The sequence below is a fragment of the Heptranchias perlo genome, chromosome 8 (genome assembly GCF_035084215.1).
Source record: "Heptranchias perlo isolate sHepPer1 chromosome 8, sHepPer1.hap1, whole genome shotgun sequence".
NCBI lineage: Eukaryota > Metazoa > Chordata > Chondrichthyes > Hexanchiformes > Hexanchidae > Heptranchias > Heptranchias perlo.
Genome location: NC_090332.1, coordinates 71,833,779 through 71,853,338, shown reverse-complemented (window position 1 = coordinate 71,853,338; position 19,560 = coordinate 71,833,779). Strand labels below are relative to the sequence as shown.

Sequence of the window (19,560 nt, the reverse complement as noted above, 5' to 3'; positions counted from 1 at the left end):
TGAGCTCAGACTGAGAGCTACAATTATGGTCAGTTTCTAACTGAGCTGTTGGCAGTAGATGGAGACTTCTGGTATTTTGCTTTTGTTTCTAAGTCTTCATCATCATCCTCCGCCTATCTAAATTTGGAGAAGGGTTTTAAAAATTAGTACCCACAATTATTTTGACCAGCTGTTTAATACTTAATATTCCAAATGCTTTCTCTTCTGTAAAGGGATTATTAATCTATTCATATTTCACAAAAATGGTTTGCCCACTCAAAGGCACTTCTGATACCCAGGAGGAAAATGATGATTGTGTAATATAAATTGAGACTAGATGTGATTCAAATCTGAATCAGGGAATCTGTGGCACTGTCCAAGCTTCAGGGCTTCTGATTGAGTTGAAATTATATCTTGGATGCTCACAAAAGATTAAATGGGATAAATTGATTTTTGTATAAAACCTCTGGTGACCTTTAAATGATTCAAATAACGTGACACTCATTTATTAATATCAGAGTAAAGTGTGCAAATGGTAAAGCATTGGGACAAAAATGCCTGAAAAATAAAAGTTGATAAATTGGCTAATTTGCTAAAAGGGATTTAAAAAATTTACTGTTTCTGGTGCATTAATTCAGAGATCTTTCGAAAGCTAAATATTCTAATAATTGTTTTTCCAAGTGTCACATAGATTACAGAAGATGAGTTCCCAAGTCTTGACATACCAAAACAATAGCTTTTTAGTAGCTTTAAAGAAATTGCTGTACTATATATTGAACATTGCCATTTCTGGAGCTGTTGTCTCCTGAGGAATGATGCAGTCAGCTAGGAATGAATTGTATGCTTAACAAAATAAACTTAGAGACAGATTTACATGCACTAGTTTGTAATGGGTGGATGTCAAAAAGGGCAAGTTCAAACATTTGTGAAATGAAGTAATTTGTAATGCTGAGTGCTAGTTTGTGCAAATATGTATTATAGCTGATTAACTATAACGGCACCATTTTCTTTTATATGCGCCTTGCTGGTAATTCGGAGCCAATGCTTTTTTTTTGTACCTTAACTTTAACATTTGTTTGCATTGCTTAGTGAATAGTTACTATTTCCTTGGAGACTTGAGATGTTTGCTTTTCCCTATTAAAATGTAGTTAGGGGTGTATAACTGCTGTGCATGAATTATACATATCAAAATTAAATTTTCTGTATCAGTGTACAGTTTGCGTATTTAAGCTTCCCTTTCCCTAATGTGGAAGCATTGGTTTGATGTGGATCAATGTGTGCAGTATGCAGGCAAATCCAATTTTGAGCTGAGAAATTGTGTAGTGTGTTCAGTAAATTTAAAGTCCAGTTTAAATTGATATTTTTTTTCAATGTGCCTTGTTTTTGAATATGTACTGGCAATGTTTGCTGCTTGCCTTTTGAGAGATGTGTTCTACGATTCGGTGGTGTCCTCTTGTTTTTCTTGCTTGATACAATATTGGCCCTTTGATGAAAACTTAGTCAAGTACCAATTGTTCATCTATAAGCCTAATCAATGAGTATCAACAAGCTATTTGACTGCGCAGGGTATTACAGCCGAGCCCATTCTTGTTAACCAACATCCACGTGTGGTTTTCCAGCAGTTGTCACTGGATGGTAATCAGAAGGGGGAATCCCTGACCATTTTGTCCCTCCCTAACCTTGGGGCGCTGATGCCAATGGCAGCGTCCTGCCATCACCTTGGCTAAGATCTGCTAACCCAGCACACATATCGAACCTGGGACCTAGCTGGATCTCTCTATCTTAACCAATTGACCTATGGGAGAACCAAAGTCTTGGTGCCTTTAATTGTAATTTTTAAAAAATATATGCTATTTCTTTAATCAGAATAAGGTCCACGGTTAATTGGTGACATCATTATGATATTTTTCATGGGAAGTGAGTTTAAAACTTATTGCAACATGGTTAAAATCATGCTGAAAATTAGTTTTTGCTGCCTTTTTTTGGCACTTCATCTGATTTGTTAATACAATTTTAGCACGTTGCAGGATAGCTTTGTATTTCACACAATTCCCATGATATCACCTAATTAAATGGTAGCATCCAGCGATGTGCTGCTGCCTGATTTTTAAAAAGTAAAGTATATATTTGTAGATATTTCTGATTAAAGACACCAAATCTAACAGTAAAAGGGGACATTGATGTGGGCAAGTGCTAGTTTTCCACAACTTCCTTTTCCTTTGAGGTGTCCTACAAATATATAGTTTATATCATAATGGAAGAGATTAAAGGAAGTAGTGAAATAAGCTGTATATCAACTCTTAAGTAGATGTGCAACAAATTCGTGCTTAATAATAAACCTGTATTGTAAACAGCGTGACCCCGTGTTAGGAACCTGCATTCTGTGCATGCCTGTTTTTTGCAATAACTAACTGCATGTGTTTTTCAGGAAAACAGACTTCATTAAAAAGATTTACTGTGATGACTAGGCTTGATTATCCTGTTCTGAGTACGCTTTCTGTGTAATAAACAGTCAGAAAAATAAATCAGTTATTTTTAATGGAACAAATTTGTAGGAGCCGATGGCTGTTCCTAAATAATAGCTTAACTGTATGTTTTTCTCTTCAGCCTCCAATATCTGTTCCTCTTCGAATTCAGTCCACTAGCAGAAATGTGAGGGAAGAAAGGACACGGTCAGAGATTAACTGTAAGTTCCAAATTCTCTATTAATGTCTTGTATTTTTAAATTGTAAACAATTTTACAACACCAAGTTATAGTCCAGCAATTTTGTTTTAAATTCACAAGCTTTCGGAGGCTTCCTCCTTCGTCAGGTGAACGATGTGAAAATGAAATCCTCGAAATGAAATCGCATTTATAATTCACAGAACAATGCTTGGTGATTACAGACAGTTTTTTCAACTGCCCGTTGCCAAGGCAATCAGTGTGCAGACAGACAGGTGTTACCTGCCAGGTCTCAGAATATACAAATCACCAAAAAAAACAACAACCAAAAAAAACAACAAACAAAAAAAAACAGAGATAGAGAGGTAGAAACATAGAAAAGACAGCAACTGACCCGTTATATTAAAAACAGATAACATTTGTTCGCTGGTGGGGTAATGTGTAGCGTGACATGAACCCAAGATCCCGGTTGAGGCCGTCCTCATGGGTGCGGAACTTGGCTATCAATTTCTGCTCGACGATTTTGCATTGTCGTGTGTCTCGAAGGCCGCCTTGGGGTACGCTTACCCGAAGGTCGGTGGATGAATGTCCATGACTGCTGAAGTGTTCCCCGACTGGGAGGGAACCCTCCTGTTTGGCGATTGTTGCGCGGTGTCCACTCATCCGTTGTCGCAGCGTCTGCATGGTCTCGCCAATGTACCATGCTCTGGGGCATCCTTTCCTGCAACGTATGAGGTAGACAACGTTGGCCGAGTCACAGGAGTATGAACCATGCACCTGGTGGGTGGTGTCCTCTCGTGTGATGGTGGTATCTGTGTCAATGATCTGGCATGTCTTGCAGAGGTTACCGTGGCAGGGTTGTGTGGTGTCGTGGACGCTGTTCTCTTGAAAGCTAGGTAATTTGCTGCGAACGATGGTCTGTTTGAGGTTGGGTGGCTGTTTAAAGGCGAGTAGTGGAGGTGTGGGGATGGCCATAGCGAGGTGTTTGTCCTCATTGATGACATGTTGAAGGCTGCGGAGAACATGGCGTAGTTTCTCCGCTCCGGGGAAGTACTGGACGACAAAGGGTACTCTGTTGGTTGCGTCCCGTGTTAGTCTCCTGAGGAGGTCTATGCGATTTTTTGCTGTGGCCCGTCGGAACTGTCGATCGATGAGTCGAGCGTCATATCCCGTTCTTACGAGGGCGTCTTTCAGCGTCTGTAGGTGTCCATCGCGTTCCTCCTCGTCTGAGCAGACCCTGTGTATTCGCAGGGCCTGTCCATAGGGGATGGCCTCTTTGACGTGGTTAGGGTGGAAGCTGGAAAAGTGGAGCATGAACGGATGAACGGACACCGCGCAACAATCGCCAAACAGGAGGGTTCCCTCCCAGTCGGGGAACACTTCAGCAGTCATGGACATTCATCCACCGACCTTCGGGTAAGCGTACTCCAAGGCGGCCTTCGAGACACACGACAACGCAAAATCGTCGAGCAGAAATTGATAGCCAAGTTCCGCACCCATGAGGACGGCCTCAACCGGGATCTTGAGTTCATGTCACGCTACACGTTACCCCACCAGCGAACAAATGTTATCTGTTTTTAATATAACTGGTCAGTTGCTGTCTTTTCTATGTTTCTACCTCTCTATCTCTGTTTTTTTTTGTTTGTTGTTTTTTTTGGTGATTTGTATATTCTGAGACCTGGCAGGTAACACCTGTCTGTCTGCACACTGATTGCCTTGGCAACGGGCAGTTGAAAAAACTGTCTGTAATCACCAAGCATTGTTCTGTGAATTATAAATGCGATTTCATTTCGAGGATTTCATTTTCACATCGTTCACCTGACGAAGGAGGAAGCCTCCGAAAGCTTGTGAATTTAAAATAAAATTGCTGGACTATAACTTGGTGTTGTAAAATTGTTTACAATTGTCAACCCCAGTCCATCACCGGCATCTCCACATCATGACTTGTATTTTTAAAGGGGAAGGATACAATGGCTGTACTTTTTTGGGTAAGGATTGGCGATCATCCATTTAATTTTTTTAATTAATTAAAAAATTCAGAACTTTTTTTCCTCTGTGTGTGTGTGTGTCTCTCTCTTCCTTCACCAAGCCCAAGGTTATCAATATCAATTGTAACGCCACTACTGCTCAAATCAAAACAGCTGAGATCAGCTAACTTTACATAGATTTGGGATCATTTCTGGAACATCGTGTATGTACGGCTCAGTACTATTAATTGTATCTGTGATTTATATCAATTAGTGTTAATTGTATTCTGGTGGTGGGTATCAATTGGGGATTCTCTTGTATCCATTTAACGGAGGGAGCTTATCTAGGGGGAGCACAATGTGTGATGGTGATCTGTGAATAAAGTCTTGCAAGCAACTGAAGACTAGGCTCGAGTATTCTATCCTTCACCACCTGGCTATCCAGTTTATAACAAGTACCACCACCTTTTCTCAACAAAGCCAGGGGGAGCTCCGCTCTTCTGTAATAACAAATACAATCTATCAATTGATGGCAGATGCAACATTCTTAACCTTTACTAAGTTATTATTTTAGACCACTGTTGTGTGGTTAACCACAAATTTCAACAAAGTTGCAAATCATTTTGAGCTAATTATAGTAGTCTGACCACATTAAAGGCTGAATAATATGACCATTAGAATTAGCAGTGCCACTGTCTTCAGCATTATGTCCTCTCCCCTACCTTGGCTCATTAGTATCTAGTTGTGGACTGTCACCTGACCATCTTGTGCAAAGGTTTTAGCTAAGAATTTTTAAATAGTTATCTTAAATGGGGGCAACGAACAAAAGATATATATGGGAGCTAGAGTGGTTGTAACCGCCACTTGAACTAAGTAATAACTAAGAGTTCGGCCCCATATCTCTGTGTTGGATATTGATGTTCTGTCCATCTCTAACAATCACCAATACAAGGTCCATCCTGTGAATAGTACTGGTAGTTACTGGGAGAGTAGTATATTGTTATAATGAAAAGAGTTCTAACTTTGAGAAGTGGCAGGTAACAGAATAAGGTTCACCAGTTCTTTTTAATATAAATTACCTGTTGTTATGTGTCTTTTTTAACATTGCTAGAATGTAAAAGGGCATGTAATCTAAACTAAAGTCAGAAATATTGTTTCATATACAAATTACTCAGAAGCTACAAATAATGCTCACACTTGTGTACCACATGTTGTATGATATATTCTGCACTAGGTGTTGTATGTTCTTCATGTGACTTTTGTTCTAAGTTGCCTTACTAGTTAGAACCAGTGTAACGACTCTGTACCCAGTGATTGAATCGTTGCCTTCAGATGAAATGTAGCTCATTTTTATTTTACCTAAGAAGTGAATGACGTGATTCAACCCCAGTTGAGATGTTTGTGTTTTTATATTTTGAGTATATGCATCGTCTTGTGTTTTGCCTCTTGCAAGTTTTGCCCCACGCCGTGCATCTCCCATGGGTTTGGATAGCCACGTGAGAGTAGTGGAGCCGAGCCATCCCATTTAATTTTCCATTTCTCCTCCCCTATGTGAAGACACTGGACCTCCACATGACCGAATTTGTGACCCAACACTGCCAATCTGGTGCTCCAGTGCATCTGTGGCACCTTATTTTTTATTTTGTTTTAAATCACTCACTATTCGGAGAGGGGAGACACCACAAGTCAATCTCTGTTAAAGCTATACCATAATAAAAATAACTTAATCTTCAGTAATTGCAAATCCAGACCCTGCATAGATAATTCTTTGAAATATATATTGTTTACTTACATCAGCTTGTTTTACTGAATCCGTTTTATTGGCCATAGGTTTGCAGAAATCACTATTTTAGAATCAAAATTACCACCCCCCACCCCCCCACCAAAAGAAAACCTGCAGCGTCACAGCTCACCATGCAGTTCCCAACTTTGGTATTCGGCATGCCCTCCTCTGCTTCTCCACAACTACTGCTGGATTTCTCTGGTTGAACTGGCCCCTACACCATCTGTTCTTTCCCCTTCTTACCTCCTCCTCTTGATTGTTACCTAATCCCAGGCATCTCCTCTTCACCTGTCTCCAATCCTACAGTCTGCTCATGCCCACTCTAGTACATTTTTACTTTCTATTACATAGTTCCTAGTTCCCACTGCATCTCCTCTTTCCCCTCGTTACCTCTTATACTTTATTCGTACCCATTCCCAATCCCATTCTGCTCCTCTACTTGTGCCCAATTCAAACACTGTTTTCCCACCACTCCCCAGTGCTGCCCAATGCCCAGGTCCCAATTATTCACCTTCCCCAAGTGCCCACCCTCCACACTGCTCACCCACTTCAACAAATCACCTCTCACTATTCCCATAGTGACTCCCTGCCCAATTACTCATTGCCCTCAAATGTTCACTTGGTCTAGCCACTACCCACGCCGATCATCCCAAGTGATCACTGCCTCAGCAGTCTCTGCCCACCACTGTTCTCTTTCCTAGCTCCCTAACCTCCCAGATCCCTTTACCAACACAGCATTCCCATCCCAAGCAACACATCCTCTAAATTAGTATGAGCAACACCACAGGACATCCATTTCCTTTAATGTGCCATGAACAACGCAAATTTCTGTGCCACACTTAAAAGAAGAATTTAAAGAAATAAAGACAGACACTTGTGATGTACAGCAAATCCCTCCTGGAAAACAAAATACTGGAGTCACACTGTCTGCGTGCTCTTTGTTGCCCTTCCCACAAACAAAACCAGGGCTTTGATCTCCAGCCTGAATAATATTTAACCTTTACTGGGTGAGTTCATTCAATCACTTAACAGCAGTTAATAACTTCATCTTAGCAGCAGAATAATACATAGTGCATTACACAATATAAACAGTGTATCATCCGACTTAGTGAACAATGCCACAGGCGATCTGCTAGCATTATAAAAATGGTACATGTGCCCATATTTCCTGTCTTCACAACACAGTCATTGTGTCATACTTTCTGTCACACTTAGTTGCAGGAAAATTTATTCTACATTTGTCATGCTGAAAAGTAATTATTTTGCAGCTGATTGGTTCAAATATATATACATTTACATTGTAGTACATTTGATTATTTTTATAATATCTATACGGACTTTGTGATTGTTATTTCAGCCTCTTAGTCACATTGAGGAATGTACAGCAACATGGTCCTGGCAGTTAGCACCAACTTCCCTTAACCACCACAATCCAAGAGCTGCAGCAGTGATAGGAGGCCCCGACTGGGAATCTTAACACAAGAAGCCATATTTCCCATCAGCGGTCAGCCACAAGAATCCTAGACTTTTAACATTATGCAGACATAAAAGAATTGCAGCCCTAATATGACTGAAAACTTGTGGCTTTGTTGAGAGATTGCACCTCATGCCCCAAGCTTTTTGCTGCAATTAAGTTACTATAAATGGCTAAGAATGTTGTACAAAAACAGCTTTCATATAATTTTGAACCAAAAGTGAGCTTTATCAAAGCAAGTTTTTTTTTTTGTTTAACAAAATCCTTCTCCTTTATGAAAAGTGGTTTGCACAGTAAAGCTAAACAACCAAATAAGCATCAATTTTGCTACTTTAGATGTCTTCTACAATGAATGTATATCTGAGCTGCTTCATTAATAGAACATGCTTAGTTAAGTTTTACATCAGAATCCTGGTCTTTGCTGGCATTTATGTTCACTTAACAGCAGTTAGACCTTTACGGTCTTAGAGCAACATACCTTCACCGTAGCAGCAGAATAACACATTGTGCATTTAATGATGTAGACAGCGTATCATCCAATGCATTGCCAGTCTCGGCCAAGTCATCTAGGACAGGAATGTAAATCTGACCCCTTTGCTCAAGCTGAAGCACATTTCCTGGCTGTTCAACCACAATTCCGGAGGATAATAGATATTTTAGAGGTGGGGCAGGAGTAGCAATTGTAGAAAACAATTGCATTTTATACTCTGGTATGGAGAAGCCATCCTTCAGCACCTGTGCATTGTACACTTTTTAAATTGAAATAGAAGTGGAGTTTCTAGTGGGTAAAGCTACTGCCTGATTTATTCATGCAGACCAGAAGGACCCAGGTTTGATTGCTGGGGATTTGCATTTGGGAGCTGCAATGGGCTTCAGCAGTATTTGCACCTAAGAAGGAACAAGAGAGGAAGTTTGCAACTTTGCGAGAGGGTTGACCTTAGTCATATCATCCATGGGGATGAAGGAGGGATCACCTTTCAGAGAAGGAGCTTTTTCATGTACCTGTCCAGGAACATGCAAGAGGAAGAACGACTCCCAGTTATGGGAACAGTTTTCAGGTCTTACATGGACTTGGGCTTTAGAGGAGTTGAAAGTTGTTGAGATGAGAAGAAGTGTTTCGCATGAAAGAGAAAACGAAATATCTTGAAGGTTGCTGGAGCAATGTAGACAATTTTTTTTAAAATAGAAGATTGTGCGGCCAAGAATGTTGATATGTGATGGACCAAAGGGGAACCATCAGAGGTAAGAAATGGTAGCTGTTGGCTACATGCAAGCGACGTGAACATGTTTTTGAAGAGTTAAGGGAAATAAGATTCTTCAGCAATCTGCTGAAGGGAATGATGTACTTTTTCAGCCATTGCACTGAAAGAAGAATGAATGGAGGTTGCGCGTGTGGACTTAGTAATGTGGAGGACATTGAATGTAGAGTAGAATCATCAGCACGAGGGTGGAGAAGGCCGGTGAAGAGTGGAAGAAATCTTTGATACCTAGAATCATATGCAAGATTGAGCAAAGGAGACAATAGTCATTATAATTAATTATTACTTGACATGGAAAACTTGGTCCTTGGAACTTCTATCTGAACCTCAGAAAGGCTCTGTTGTCGTAAATGGAGGAGCATGTACATTGCTCGCTCCTCAACCTCCATTGGATGCCTTAGCTCTTCCAGTTTAACCAGGTGAAGTTTTACCGCTTAGCAGCAGATACTTCACTGGCATCTTTTCGATCTCCAGTCTAAAAACTTGTTATGCTTTGTAGGACAAGTATCTGTATATTGCATGACTCAAGCCAATAGGATATGATATTCTGGTTGTTCTCACTTGCAGTTTATGCAGGATCTGTCGTCCAGCCCACTGAGAGTTTATGTGGCAGTGATCACAGCCCATCACCTTCCCTTGATGGAAAATTGAGGTGAAATCATGCTCATAAACTGCATCTGGAAAGACAACCTTTTTGCACACCAGAGAAGGCCTACCTAGAATTTGTGTTATGCTAAATAACCTTCTGTCCCATTTGAGCATATAATTTCTCACTACTTTACACTTCTTCTTTAGAAGACCATTCCTTTTATTTTACATCCAGGGTCCAGTGAACTTTGTGCTCAAGTAGTAGATTCACCTTTTCTTGTTTGGCCTTCAAGTAGGGTGGTCATAAGGTCATGTGAGTTTTGCCTAATATAGTTTGAGGTTAGCTTTGTTCATCCGCACCATTCCTGTTGAAAGGAAGGACTATTTGTTGATACTCTGTTTAGGCAGAACAAAAAATATTCATACATCCAGGAGAATTGTTTTTGGTAGCAAAACCTTTGATAGTCAAAGGTAATGAACTGGGATGTAGAATGAATCTCCATGTTCCATTGTTGGTCAGGAACCATGAAGAAAAATTAGAAGCTAGTCCTTTTGTGTTGCAGTAAGACCTTGGACTAGTTTGGATAAGATTTGACAATATAAGATAGCTACATGGAGCAACTTGCATGCATTTAAGCAGCATTATTGTCTTCATCTGACAGTTTGCTGCTCCAAACTATTCTCAACACAAAGTCAAAATTCTCCACATCCAATATTCTTCTTTAGTACAATTCAGTTGTATGTGACAATGGAACATATGAGCAAGAATGTTCGATTATCTGCCGTTTGTATTGTTCTCTGAATTTAGTTCACCTCCACATAAGTCTTTTTTCTTGCTGACCCTCAGTTCCATTTCTGATCTTGTACACCTCAGTGTTCATCATCATTCCTGTTTGCTAAAATCTTCTTGTTTCAACCTGGTGTCTCTATTTCCATGGAATAACTAAGGTTTGGTTCAGAGCAACATCCGAATGCAGTGGGGGTAGAGAAGACTGCGTAACCATGATAGCTACTGTTCGATGTCCAATCTTTAAGAGGATTGTGTTCAGTGTTTCATCCAAGCATTCAATTGTAGATACAGGTTAGACTACATTCAGAGTATAAAGACCTTTCCTGTACTAGATAATATAACAATCCATTATCGTACTTTCACAAACGAGAGAATTAATACATGAATGGGAGTGCGGCTATAAATTAAACAAGATGGTTAGAGACGGAGGTTTGTTACGAAGGCAGGAGGGAGAAGAAAATGATTTGTGTGGATCAAGATGTGGATTTAAACTATAGGGTGAGGTAGACTGGGTTAAGTGGCCTTTTCTACTTCCCGCATTCTTGAGGATTTCAGATAACAGCCCAAATCAAGAGTGGTTTGACTGGTTTATTGACATAATCTGATCTCATGAGATTAAACTGATCTCTATACCAGTGATTTAGGCTTAAAAAGCTTCTCAATTTTGTGTTTCCTGCAAAAACTGTAGTGTGTATGAATATAAACCTGTTGCAAATGATGTGCAAAATTCAGCCCAGAGATTTTTGTGCGTTTAGCTGTAATGCAAGACCTTTCCGAACTTGGTATTGAACTGCAATTGTAGTTTTGTGTTATGAATAATGGTCTTAATTTGATTTTATCTGCAGTTGGACAAATAAAATTTGATCCACCAATGCGAAAAGAAACCGAGCCTCATCATGAACTTGTAAGTAAGACATTCTTATTTCACTTGGACATTTTTTTTAAAAGAAGCTTACAGTAAATAAATATTCTGAAAAATGGCGAGCTACTAGATTCACAAGTGTACTGTGATTTGAAAGGTTGAAATGCAACATTTAACAGATCTTAACTGATGGGAACAACTCCAGTTTTTCTGAAGCCTATTAAGGGTTGATATTCAGTTGCAAGTTTAAAATGGTGATGGAAAAAAACCGTAAGCTGTCTATACCCATGTGTGTCAAGCAGTACAAATTTACACCAAATTTATCACTTATTTTGTACTACAGGTTTATTTTTAAATAAAGGAAATGCATACTGCGTAATCCTGCTGACTGGGACATTTCCTGATGTTTAGTTACAAATCTGGAAGTATTTTCTAGTTTCCAGCATGGTAGTTGTGCTCAAAATATTATCCAGTGACATTTTTACAAAATTTGAATTAAATGTGTCTTGAATTGGGAATATCTGACTTCTTTCCCCCAAATGTAAATAATGCAAGTGTTTGGTCCTAAATATCAGTGTTGTCTGTGGTAGGATAGTTATGTTCAAGACAAACCTAATAGAAAATGCTTTCCCTTTCTTTGTTTCTTGGGCTTGATATAAGTAACAGGTTTTTTGGTCTTTGTCTGCTGAACAGCCCTACTGTGATGATTTTTTGGACATTTCAGAAGAGATATACTACACAGCAAGATCTAATCTGGTATTTTTCACATTTCTGTGTCATTTTCAGGTGTCTCTATTTCCTGTCAATCATTGCCTCTTAAACCTTGACCCTGTCTTTTGTGTTTCTTTCATAGGTCATGCAAGGCAAAAAAAAACCTATTCAATTACTATTGTGCAATTCTTAGGCTTTTTTGTAAAACTGCTGGAATCTTTATAAACTGGATAGTTAGAATTTGCATTTGGGAATTTACATATACTTACATTACCATGCTTATTTATGGTTAAATTTCAACACTGTCATTGCATTACTACAGTGACTCTACTTTGTGGTCTTGTTTTGATGTTTTATTCGAGAGGAATAACCAATCCAGTTATATTTGAAAGTTTTGCAAACAATGGACAAATCACGCCTGTTGGAAATATCTATTTTATTGGCTTGTGGTTTACATAATTTTTTGTCTTTACAAGAATGCATTATATTTATCAACAGGAAACATGGAGCTTGTTTGTCTTTTTTTGGTAGCAAATTTTGACCAAAAGCACATATTAGACAAATGAGGACAGTACTTTAAAACCTAGGCCAGAAAGTCATAGTAGTGAAATTGTTCCATTTATGTAGAACACTGGCATGAAGCAATTATTATCACCATGGAGATGACTAGAAATCTGATAGAGGGCATATCTCAATCAGCATTAATTCAAGCTAATTCTAATGTATGATTTGCGTTCATGAACAAACTAAGGCAACAGTGAACGCTTGTGAGATTGCACAGCAGCCAGTCACGTGAGTCCAGCTAGGTTACAATTTGAATTATTTGTTTTGTATTTAATCTTTAAAACTTAACTTCTTGTGTATCTCGCATCAGTAAGTTGCCAAATGGGAAGCTTTAATGTATCTGGGAAGGCTGATGTATATCACCACAGGCATAGAGCAGACTGTTAGTAAAGTTGTCAAGTATGTATTCAGACATGTATTACTGGAGTTAAAAGATCACTTGCTCAGAAATCTTGTATCTCTTTAAGTGATGGGTAATGATCTATGCAGCAGCAGTTGTTACTCTGTTGAATATAAAATCTTTGGCTTGCTATCAGCAGATATTGTTGCTTCATTTAATTTTCTTGTAGAAGACATGACAATTTTACTGGTCATATAATGATCACTATTTTCTTAATTGCCTTTTATGACATTTTATACAAGGTACAGAGGACTTCAGTTATAATAGATTTGAATAGATCCAGTTGATCATTGCATCTGAAGTTGCTGCTCCATTTAACAGTTTTCTGATTACACAAAAGTATTTCAATACTGCTGTATAATTGCTGATGACTGGAGAATTGTTTGATTATATTTGTAAAGGCCAGTAAGAGGAGTATATGTTGAGCGTATGGTAAAGGCCTTGTGTTAGATTGAACAACATATTCTGCTCACTGACGCTTCAAACGTTCAGAACTCCTGTCATGGGACCATATTTCAAGAACCAGTGTGCTGAGCACATGTTAAATGTAATTCAACCTATTACATATATATACATTCATAAAATACACCACACACACACACACACACACACACACACACACACACACACACTGTGTATATATATGTATGTTCCACACAGCAGATAGAAGAACACAAACTTCATTCACAATCAGGTGGGTGGCTGGGAAAGGCAGAGCATCAGCACTTAAGGGCAGGAGGAAAGAGAAAGCTTTGCGACTTGGTCTGTGAGCAACTCCAAGCTTCTAGTAGAAGATGCTAGTTTTTGCATTTATAAATAATAGACTTCAATTAGTGTTGCAGTATTGCTAATCTAATCAATGCAATCAAACTCTACTGATTATTGTAAACATGCAGTCAGACAGATGCATGTGCTTGTTGTTTTGGCCAATACAGATCGATCGTTGCAGCTGAATAATCACTGAGTAGTGATCACAGAAACCAAATTCCACAATAATCCACTTGAAGGAGGTTGAACTTGACAAATTTCAAGTGTCATCACAGCTCAGATTTTACATAGAAATTGGAGTTTTTACCTTGGACTCTGGAGCAAATTCTGTAATTTAAAAATTGAAAAAAAAATTGGAAATTCCTACTTCATGCTTTGCTTTTAGGCAGAGTTAGAGTTCACTAGAGTGAGTGACTGGCATGGTTTTGAGTGACTTTTCTGATAATTTAGCATTTGCAATTAGTTTTATAGAGATCTTGGGTTTTGTGGGAACTTAGTACCAAATGAGGCTGGAACTGTTGGCTGGGTTCAGAGCATACGTTGCTAACTTAGTGGAGAGCATGACTGAAGGGAATTGAGAAGGCCACAAATAACCATCCATGAAGAAGAGTCAACAGCTTAGATTTAATTTGCTGTGTTAAATTTCATATATCTAGTTTGGAAGCAGTGGTTGGCCATTTAGTTGAGGCAACCTTGAAGAACATGTTTTTTGATGTGAATTCCTCATTCAGGTTTGTTAAAAATGGAAGTACCTGGGTTTTTACCAATGTAGCATTTTCCCTTAAATGGAGAGTGGCCAATTACACGAGAAGAAGCAATCTGAAAACATCACCGAATAATCTACAGTCGTTTTGAAAAAGTATCAGATACATCAATCATGAGAATTCACTTGCTCTTTAAAGGAAAAAATCAAATTTTAACTGTTCATTCATCTCTACTATTAACTATCCTATTACTAAATAAGCATGGTACAAAGCAAAAAAAGCAGAGGTTCCAACAGTCCTATATGGTGTTGAAGAGGTTTGTTGCCCACCACGATATTCAAGAGAAGCTGCAGGTCACATTTGGCCCATAGTTCTTAATACTTTCTCTGATGTGATTTCATGTTTCAGTAATGCTTTATTTAAAGGGGAAGGCAGCATACATTCAGTGGCATTCCATTATAATTTCAGGAATATATTTATTTACTTAATGCTACTGTACGCCTCAACTATTATCATACAGTTAACCTTCAGACTGCTGGCTGGTCCAGGGAAATGTCTATTTCCCTGGGCTGTCTGGTTTTGATACTGAAACAAGCACTAATATTAGAGTAATAAAGCTACCAAGATGTTCAGAACAGTACTTTTATTGTAATCGTTTACAGTTTTTAAAATTTAAATTCTGCTCACCCTGCCTTCCCTTCTCCAGGCTATCTTCCTTCCCATTCTGTGTCCTGCTTTTGTTTCTATATTTAATTTTATTTTTTCTACATAATCTACTCTACTTCTCTACTTAGTTTGTTTTAGGGGAAAAACTTATTTAACAATTTATTTATTTTTTCTCCTGGCATCCACTGTCCACTTTGGAGATGGGAACCACTTCAAAAAGGTTAGGCTTTCACTGATTGAAAATAAACTCAAAGGGGAATTTTTTCAACCAGTCGAAACACTGAGTACGTATATGGTCATGTCTGTGATACGTTCAGGTTGCTTTCTGATGCATTAGAACAGTAAAGACTGCTGACTTATAAGTAAACTAACTGGCGGCCCTTGGAAGCTTGTGTCCAGAGGAGTAAACTTGTCCATTGCACATTAAGAGTTAACACTTCAGTGACTGTTCACTATATAGTAGTTAATGATTTGACACCATTAGTTAAATGTGGACATTAGGAAAGGATAGGATTGGATTTGATTGTGATGCCTCATGCAGTTGAACAGCCTGCTGATTCTCTTTGTCTAAGCTCATTTGGATAAGCTACGAGAAGACAACCAGACCCCATGGAACTGTACCCCAATAAGGAGTTGGATCTTTTCGGGGGGAAGGGGGGAGAGAAATTTCGGAGGGGGGGGAATTGGAAAAAGATGGTTAAATGCAACATAATTTTAAAAATTGTTAATTTATATTTAGGTCAAGTTTGGGCACTAGCCTTTCCATTGAATCTTCTTTTCTAAGAACTTAAATTTCTTAATTGTTTGAAGTCCTGAAGTCCAAAATTACAAAATTGTGTAAGAATGCAGACAGACATGAGAAAGGTTGAGTTAACATTAGCTAGCAGTTGCCTCCTGACTTCACTTTGACCCCATTGCAATACACTACAATGATATGCTTGTTGATGTCCCCTCAAAATAAAGTATTGCTTAAGTTGCAGGTTTGTGTTCTCATTTCTTGTCAAGTGCCTAGATATGATCTCTCTTAACGACCTTTGTGATGATCTGGAAATGTGGCTCATGGCTAGGGCAAGTGATGTGGTGTGGCTAAAAATGCCAGGGCAGTTGGGGTACTTTATTTGCAGCCCCCTCAGCTTTTGCCCTCTAACAGGCTCTTTAGTTTTAATCAGCAGCATGTTTTAATATGCTAGTCTTCTGGATCTCAGCCCAGCAAAGAGTGAAGGAAGTTTCCAGCTGTTACAGTAAGAGCTGATTGTACAGTCAGCACACACTCTGGTCCGCAGCACTTGTGAAAATTAGAGTTTGAATTTAAGTGCCAGTAACAGAAATAAAGAAAAACTTGCATTTTTATAGTGCCTTTCACAACCTCAGGATGTCCCAAAGCACTTTACAGCCAATGAAATACTTTTGAAGTGCAGTCGCTGTTGTAATTTAGGAAACGTGGCAGCCAATTTGCACACAGCAAGGTTCCACAAACAGCAGTGAGGTAAATTACCAGATAATCTTTTTTAGTGATGTTGATTGAAGGATAGACATTAGCCAGGACACCGGGGAGAAGTCCCCTGCTGTCCATCGAAATAATGCCATGGGATCTTTTACATCCACCTGAGAGGGCAGACTGTCTCACTGAAAGACAACGACTCTGACAGTGCAGCATTCCCTTAGTACCGCACTGATAGTCTAGATTTTGTGGTCAAGCCTCTGGAGTGGGACTTGAACCCACAACCTTCCGACTCAGTGACAAGAGTGCTACCAACTGAGCCACATCTAACATCAATTAACACAGTAAGCAGAGAACGTACCGACTATACAAGCAACTACTACAGAAACCAGTTGGAAACCTTCATTCTTAGGTGAGCTGAGAGAGGTATTTAAAAGCATGCTGCTGGTTAAGATTGAAGTGCTGTGGAAAATTGCACTATAGGGTGAAAATCGTGCCTCTTGTAGCAGGATGCTGTACCTTGATGGATCAATTGCCCTACTCACAGCTAAACTTCTCTGTTATATGTGGTTGATTTCTTCTTGAAGTTCACCAGAACGAGATGCCATATATTAACTGTTCTACATAATTTGTAGAAATTCAAATTTAGTGCATTTACCAATGAATTTTTTTGATACTTCTAATAGCTACAAAATGTAGGCCTCGCAGATAGTTTCTTTACTTCACCAAACTTCTTGCAAATCTGTCCTTTCTAACACTGAATCATTCTTCTTCCATTAACATTTTTGTCTTTGTTAGAGCTTTGATGTAAAGCGACTTTGTTTTACAGTAATTATAATTCATGTGAATCATTTTTATGCAACCTATGTCTGTTTTCTTTTAACCTGCAGGATCTACAGCTAGAATATGGCCAAGAACCCCACAGCAGTTATTTATTAGGTGGAAATAAGTAAGCATTTTACTACCAATTCTGCTCGTTTTTATTTTTAATCAAATGTACGTATTGTGCCATTATAAATTATCTTAAAAATGGATATTACAAGTCATTTATAAATGTCATGAAAAAGCACATAAGCAAGTATCATAGTATTCCCTTTTCCGTACTTTAGGCTTTAAATGTGCGAACATCAAGGATTAAGTTACATGTGAAGCATGTATTTTCCTAAATCACCAGCAGAAAAATACAAAATGGTGAGCTGTATTTTCATGCTGTCTGTGGTTGGAACACGTGCCCTGTACTGAAACATAAACAAAGATCTTGCCATGGACACTGAAATACTGGCAAAATCATTCCATTTTGTAAGTCTGGTTGAATTACGAATCAAAAATCGAGCTTGCGTTTATACAACACTTTTTTCATGGACATCCCAGAGTGCTTCACAACCAATGGATTATTTTGAAGTGTAGTCACTGTTGTAAGCCAACGTTATAGCCAATTTGCGCACAGCAAGGTCCCACAAACAGCAATGTGATAATGACCAGATTTGTTTTGATGGTGTTGATTGAGGGGAACATTGGTCAGGACGTCAGGCAAACTCCTCTGTTATTTGAATGGTGCCATGGAATTTTCTGCATCTACCTGAGAGGGCAGATGGGGCCTTGGTTTGGTACCTCTGACAATGCAGTACTCCCTCAGTACTACATACAGATGTCAGCCTAGTTTATGTGCTCAAGTCCAGGAGTGGGGCTTGAATCTACAATCTTCTGACTCAGAGCTGAGAGTGCCATCTCTGAGCAAAGCTGATACGGAATTGTAACTTGTTGCAGACAATGGGGAACTGACAATTTCACATTCATCTTTTTCACGGTTAAAGTGTACTATTTGTATATTACATATGGATTCATGGATGAAGGTGGTTTGCAAACCAAATGCAGTCTCTAGTTGGTTTTGAATCAGTATGTGAAAAACAAAAATGAATGAAGGCATTCCATTATCTCTATACCTGACATCTGTTATTTGTATATATAGAAATATATTCAATTCTCTCTTTAAAAATTCGCAACATTAGACCTGTGTAAGTTAATCTTACAGTTAAAGGAGTCTATTAAGAGCTTTTAAAAAAAAGTAGGCATGTGAGCCTTGATTTCCGGAGGCCTCACTGGCAGTGCCCAATAGGTCATAGCATGCCTAATTTTACAAGGACTGATTTGTGGGGGGTGGGGGGCAGGAAGAGGCAGGCTACGAGCAACCGCAGGCCTAATTTAAATACAAAATTTTGTGAAACAGACCCCATACCTAATTTCATAAGTTCACCCATAATGTTAGCCTTGCCCATAAACACCGGGCAGACCAGTGCTGAACAGGTGAGGATCTTAAAACTAGTATTCAGTTGTTCAGACTTCAATTTCAGCGGGAGCATTTGTAGCTTGTTGGTTAAACGTTATGCTCCATTTTTTTTTTAGTTTTGCAAAAAGGTAGTGCCAACCATTACTTTTGATGGGTTGCACTTGCATCTAAAGTGGCAAAAAGCTGTAGCAAAACAAGTTTCACCGACGAAAGCTGGGAGGATGGGACTTGCTACACCAACTCCCTAACTGCTAAAAGCTTTTTGTCTTTTATACTTTAATTTGAAGACATGGCTGTCAAACTTTTGCGATTAAAGGAACAATAAAGCCAGATTCTTGCAATCTAGTGGCACATTACTATTTAGCGTACCAGTAATTGAGATCAGGTGAGAACAGTATCTGAGTGCCAATCCCCCATGTTTACATTATTAAAACTTGTGCCTGGTGGCAGAATCATAGACACATTTTCTTGGATACAATTTCATTGTGATAGGGGCGCTGGTTTCAGCAGTGTCAACATTGCAAGCTGGTGCATGCATGTCACTCCTACAATCCAAACTACAAAAGTCAATGGAACTGAAAACCAGGTGGACTGTGAAACGGGAACGCCGATTCGTTATCACCCATTTTGCGCTGCAACCAAAGACCAATTTCGC

At 39.0% G+C, this 19,560-nt stretch overlaps 1 protein-coding gene across 5 annotated transcripts in view; it reads left to right on the top strand.

Annotated features, from left to right (window-relative positions):
* The window catches only part of LOC137324685 (mitogen-activated protein kinase kinase kinase kinase 3), a 233,859-nt gene that overhangs the window by 151,302 nt on the left and 62,997 nt on the right, over positions 1-19,560 (top strand). For 4 of the 5 annotated variants that reach the window (XM_067989272.1, XM_067989275.1, XM_067989271.1 and 1 more), the window contains 4 exons: positions 2,587-2,665; positions 11,348-11,406; positions 12,058-12,120; positions 17,509-17,567. In XM_067989272.1, the coding sequence (XP_067845373.1) occupies positions 2,587-2,665; positions 11,348-11,406; positions 12,058-12,120; positions 17,509-17,567 (260 nt within the window). The remainder of the gene's footprint in view (positions 1-2,586; positions 2,666-11,347; positions 11,407-12,057; positions 12,121-17,508; positions 17,568-19,560) is intronic. The other variant, XM_067989274.1, reaches the window with a different exon arrangement.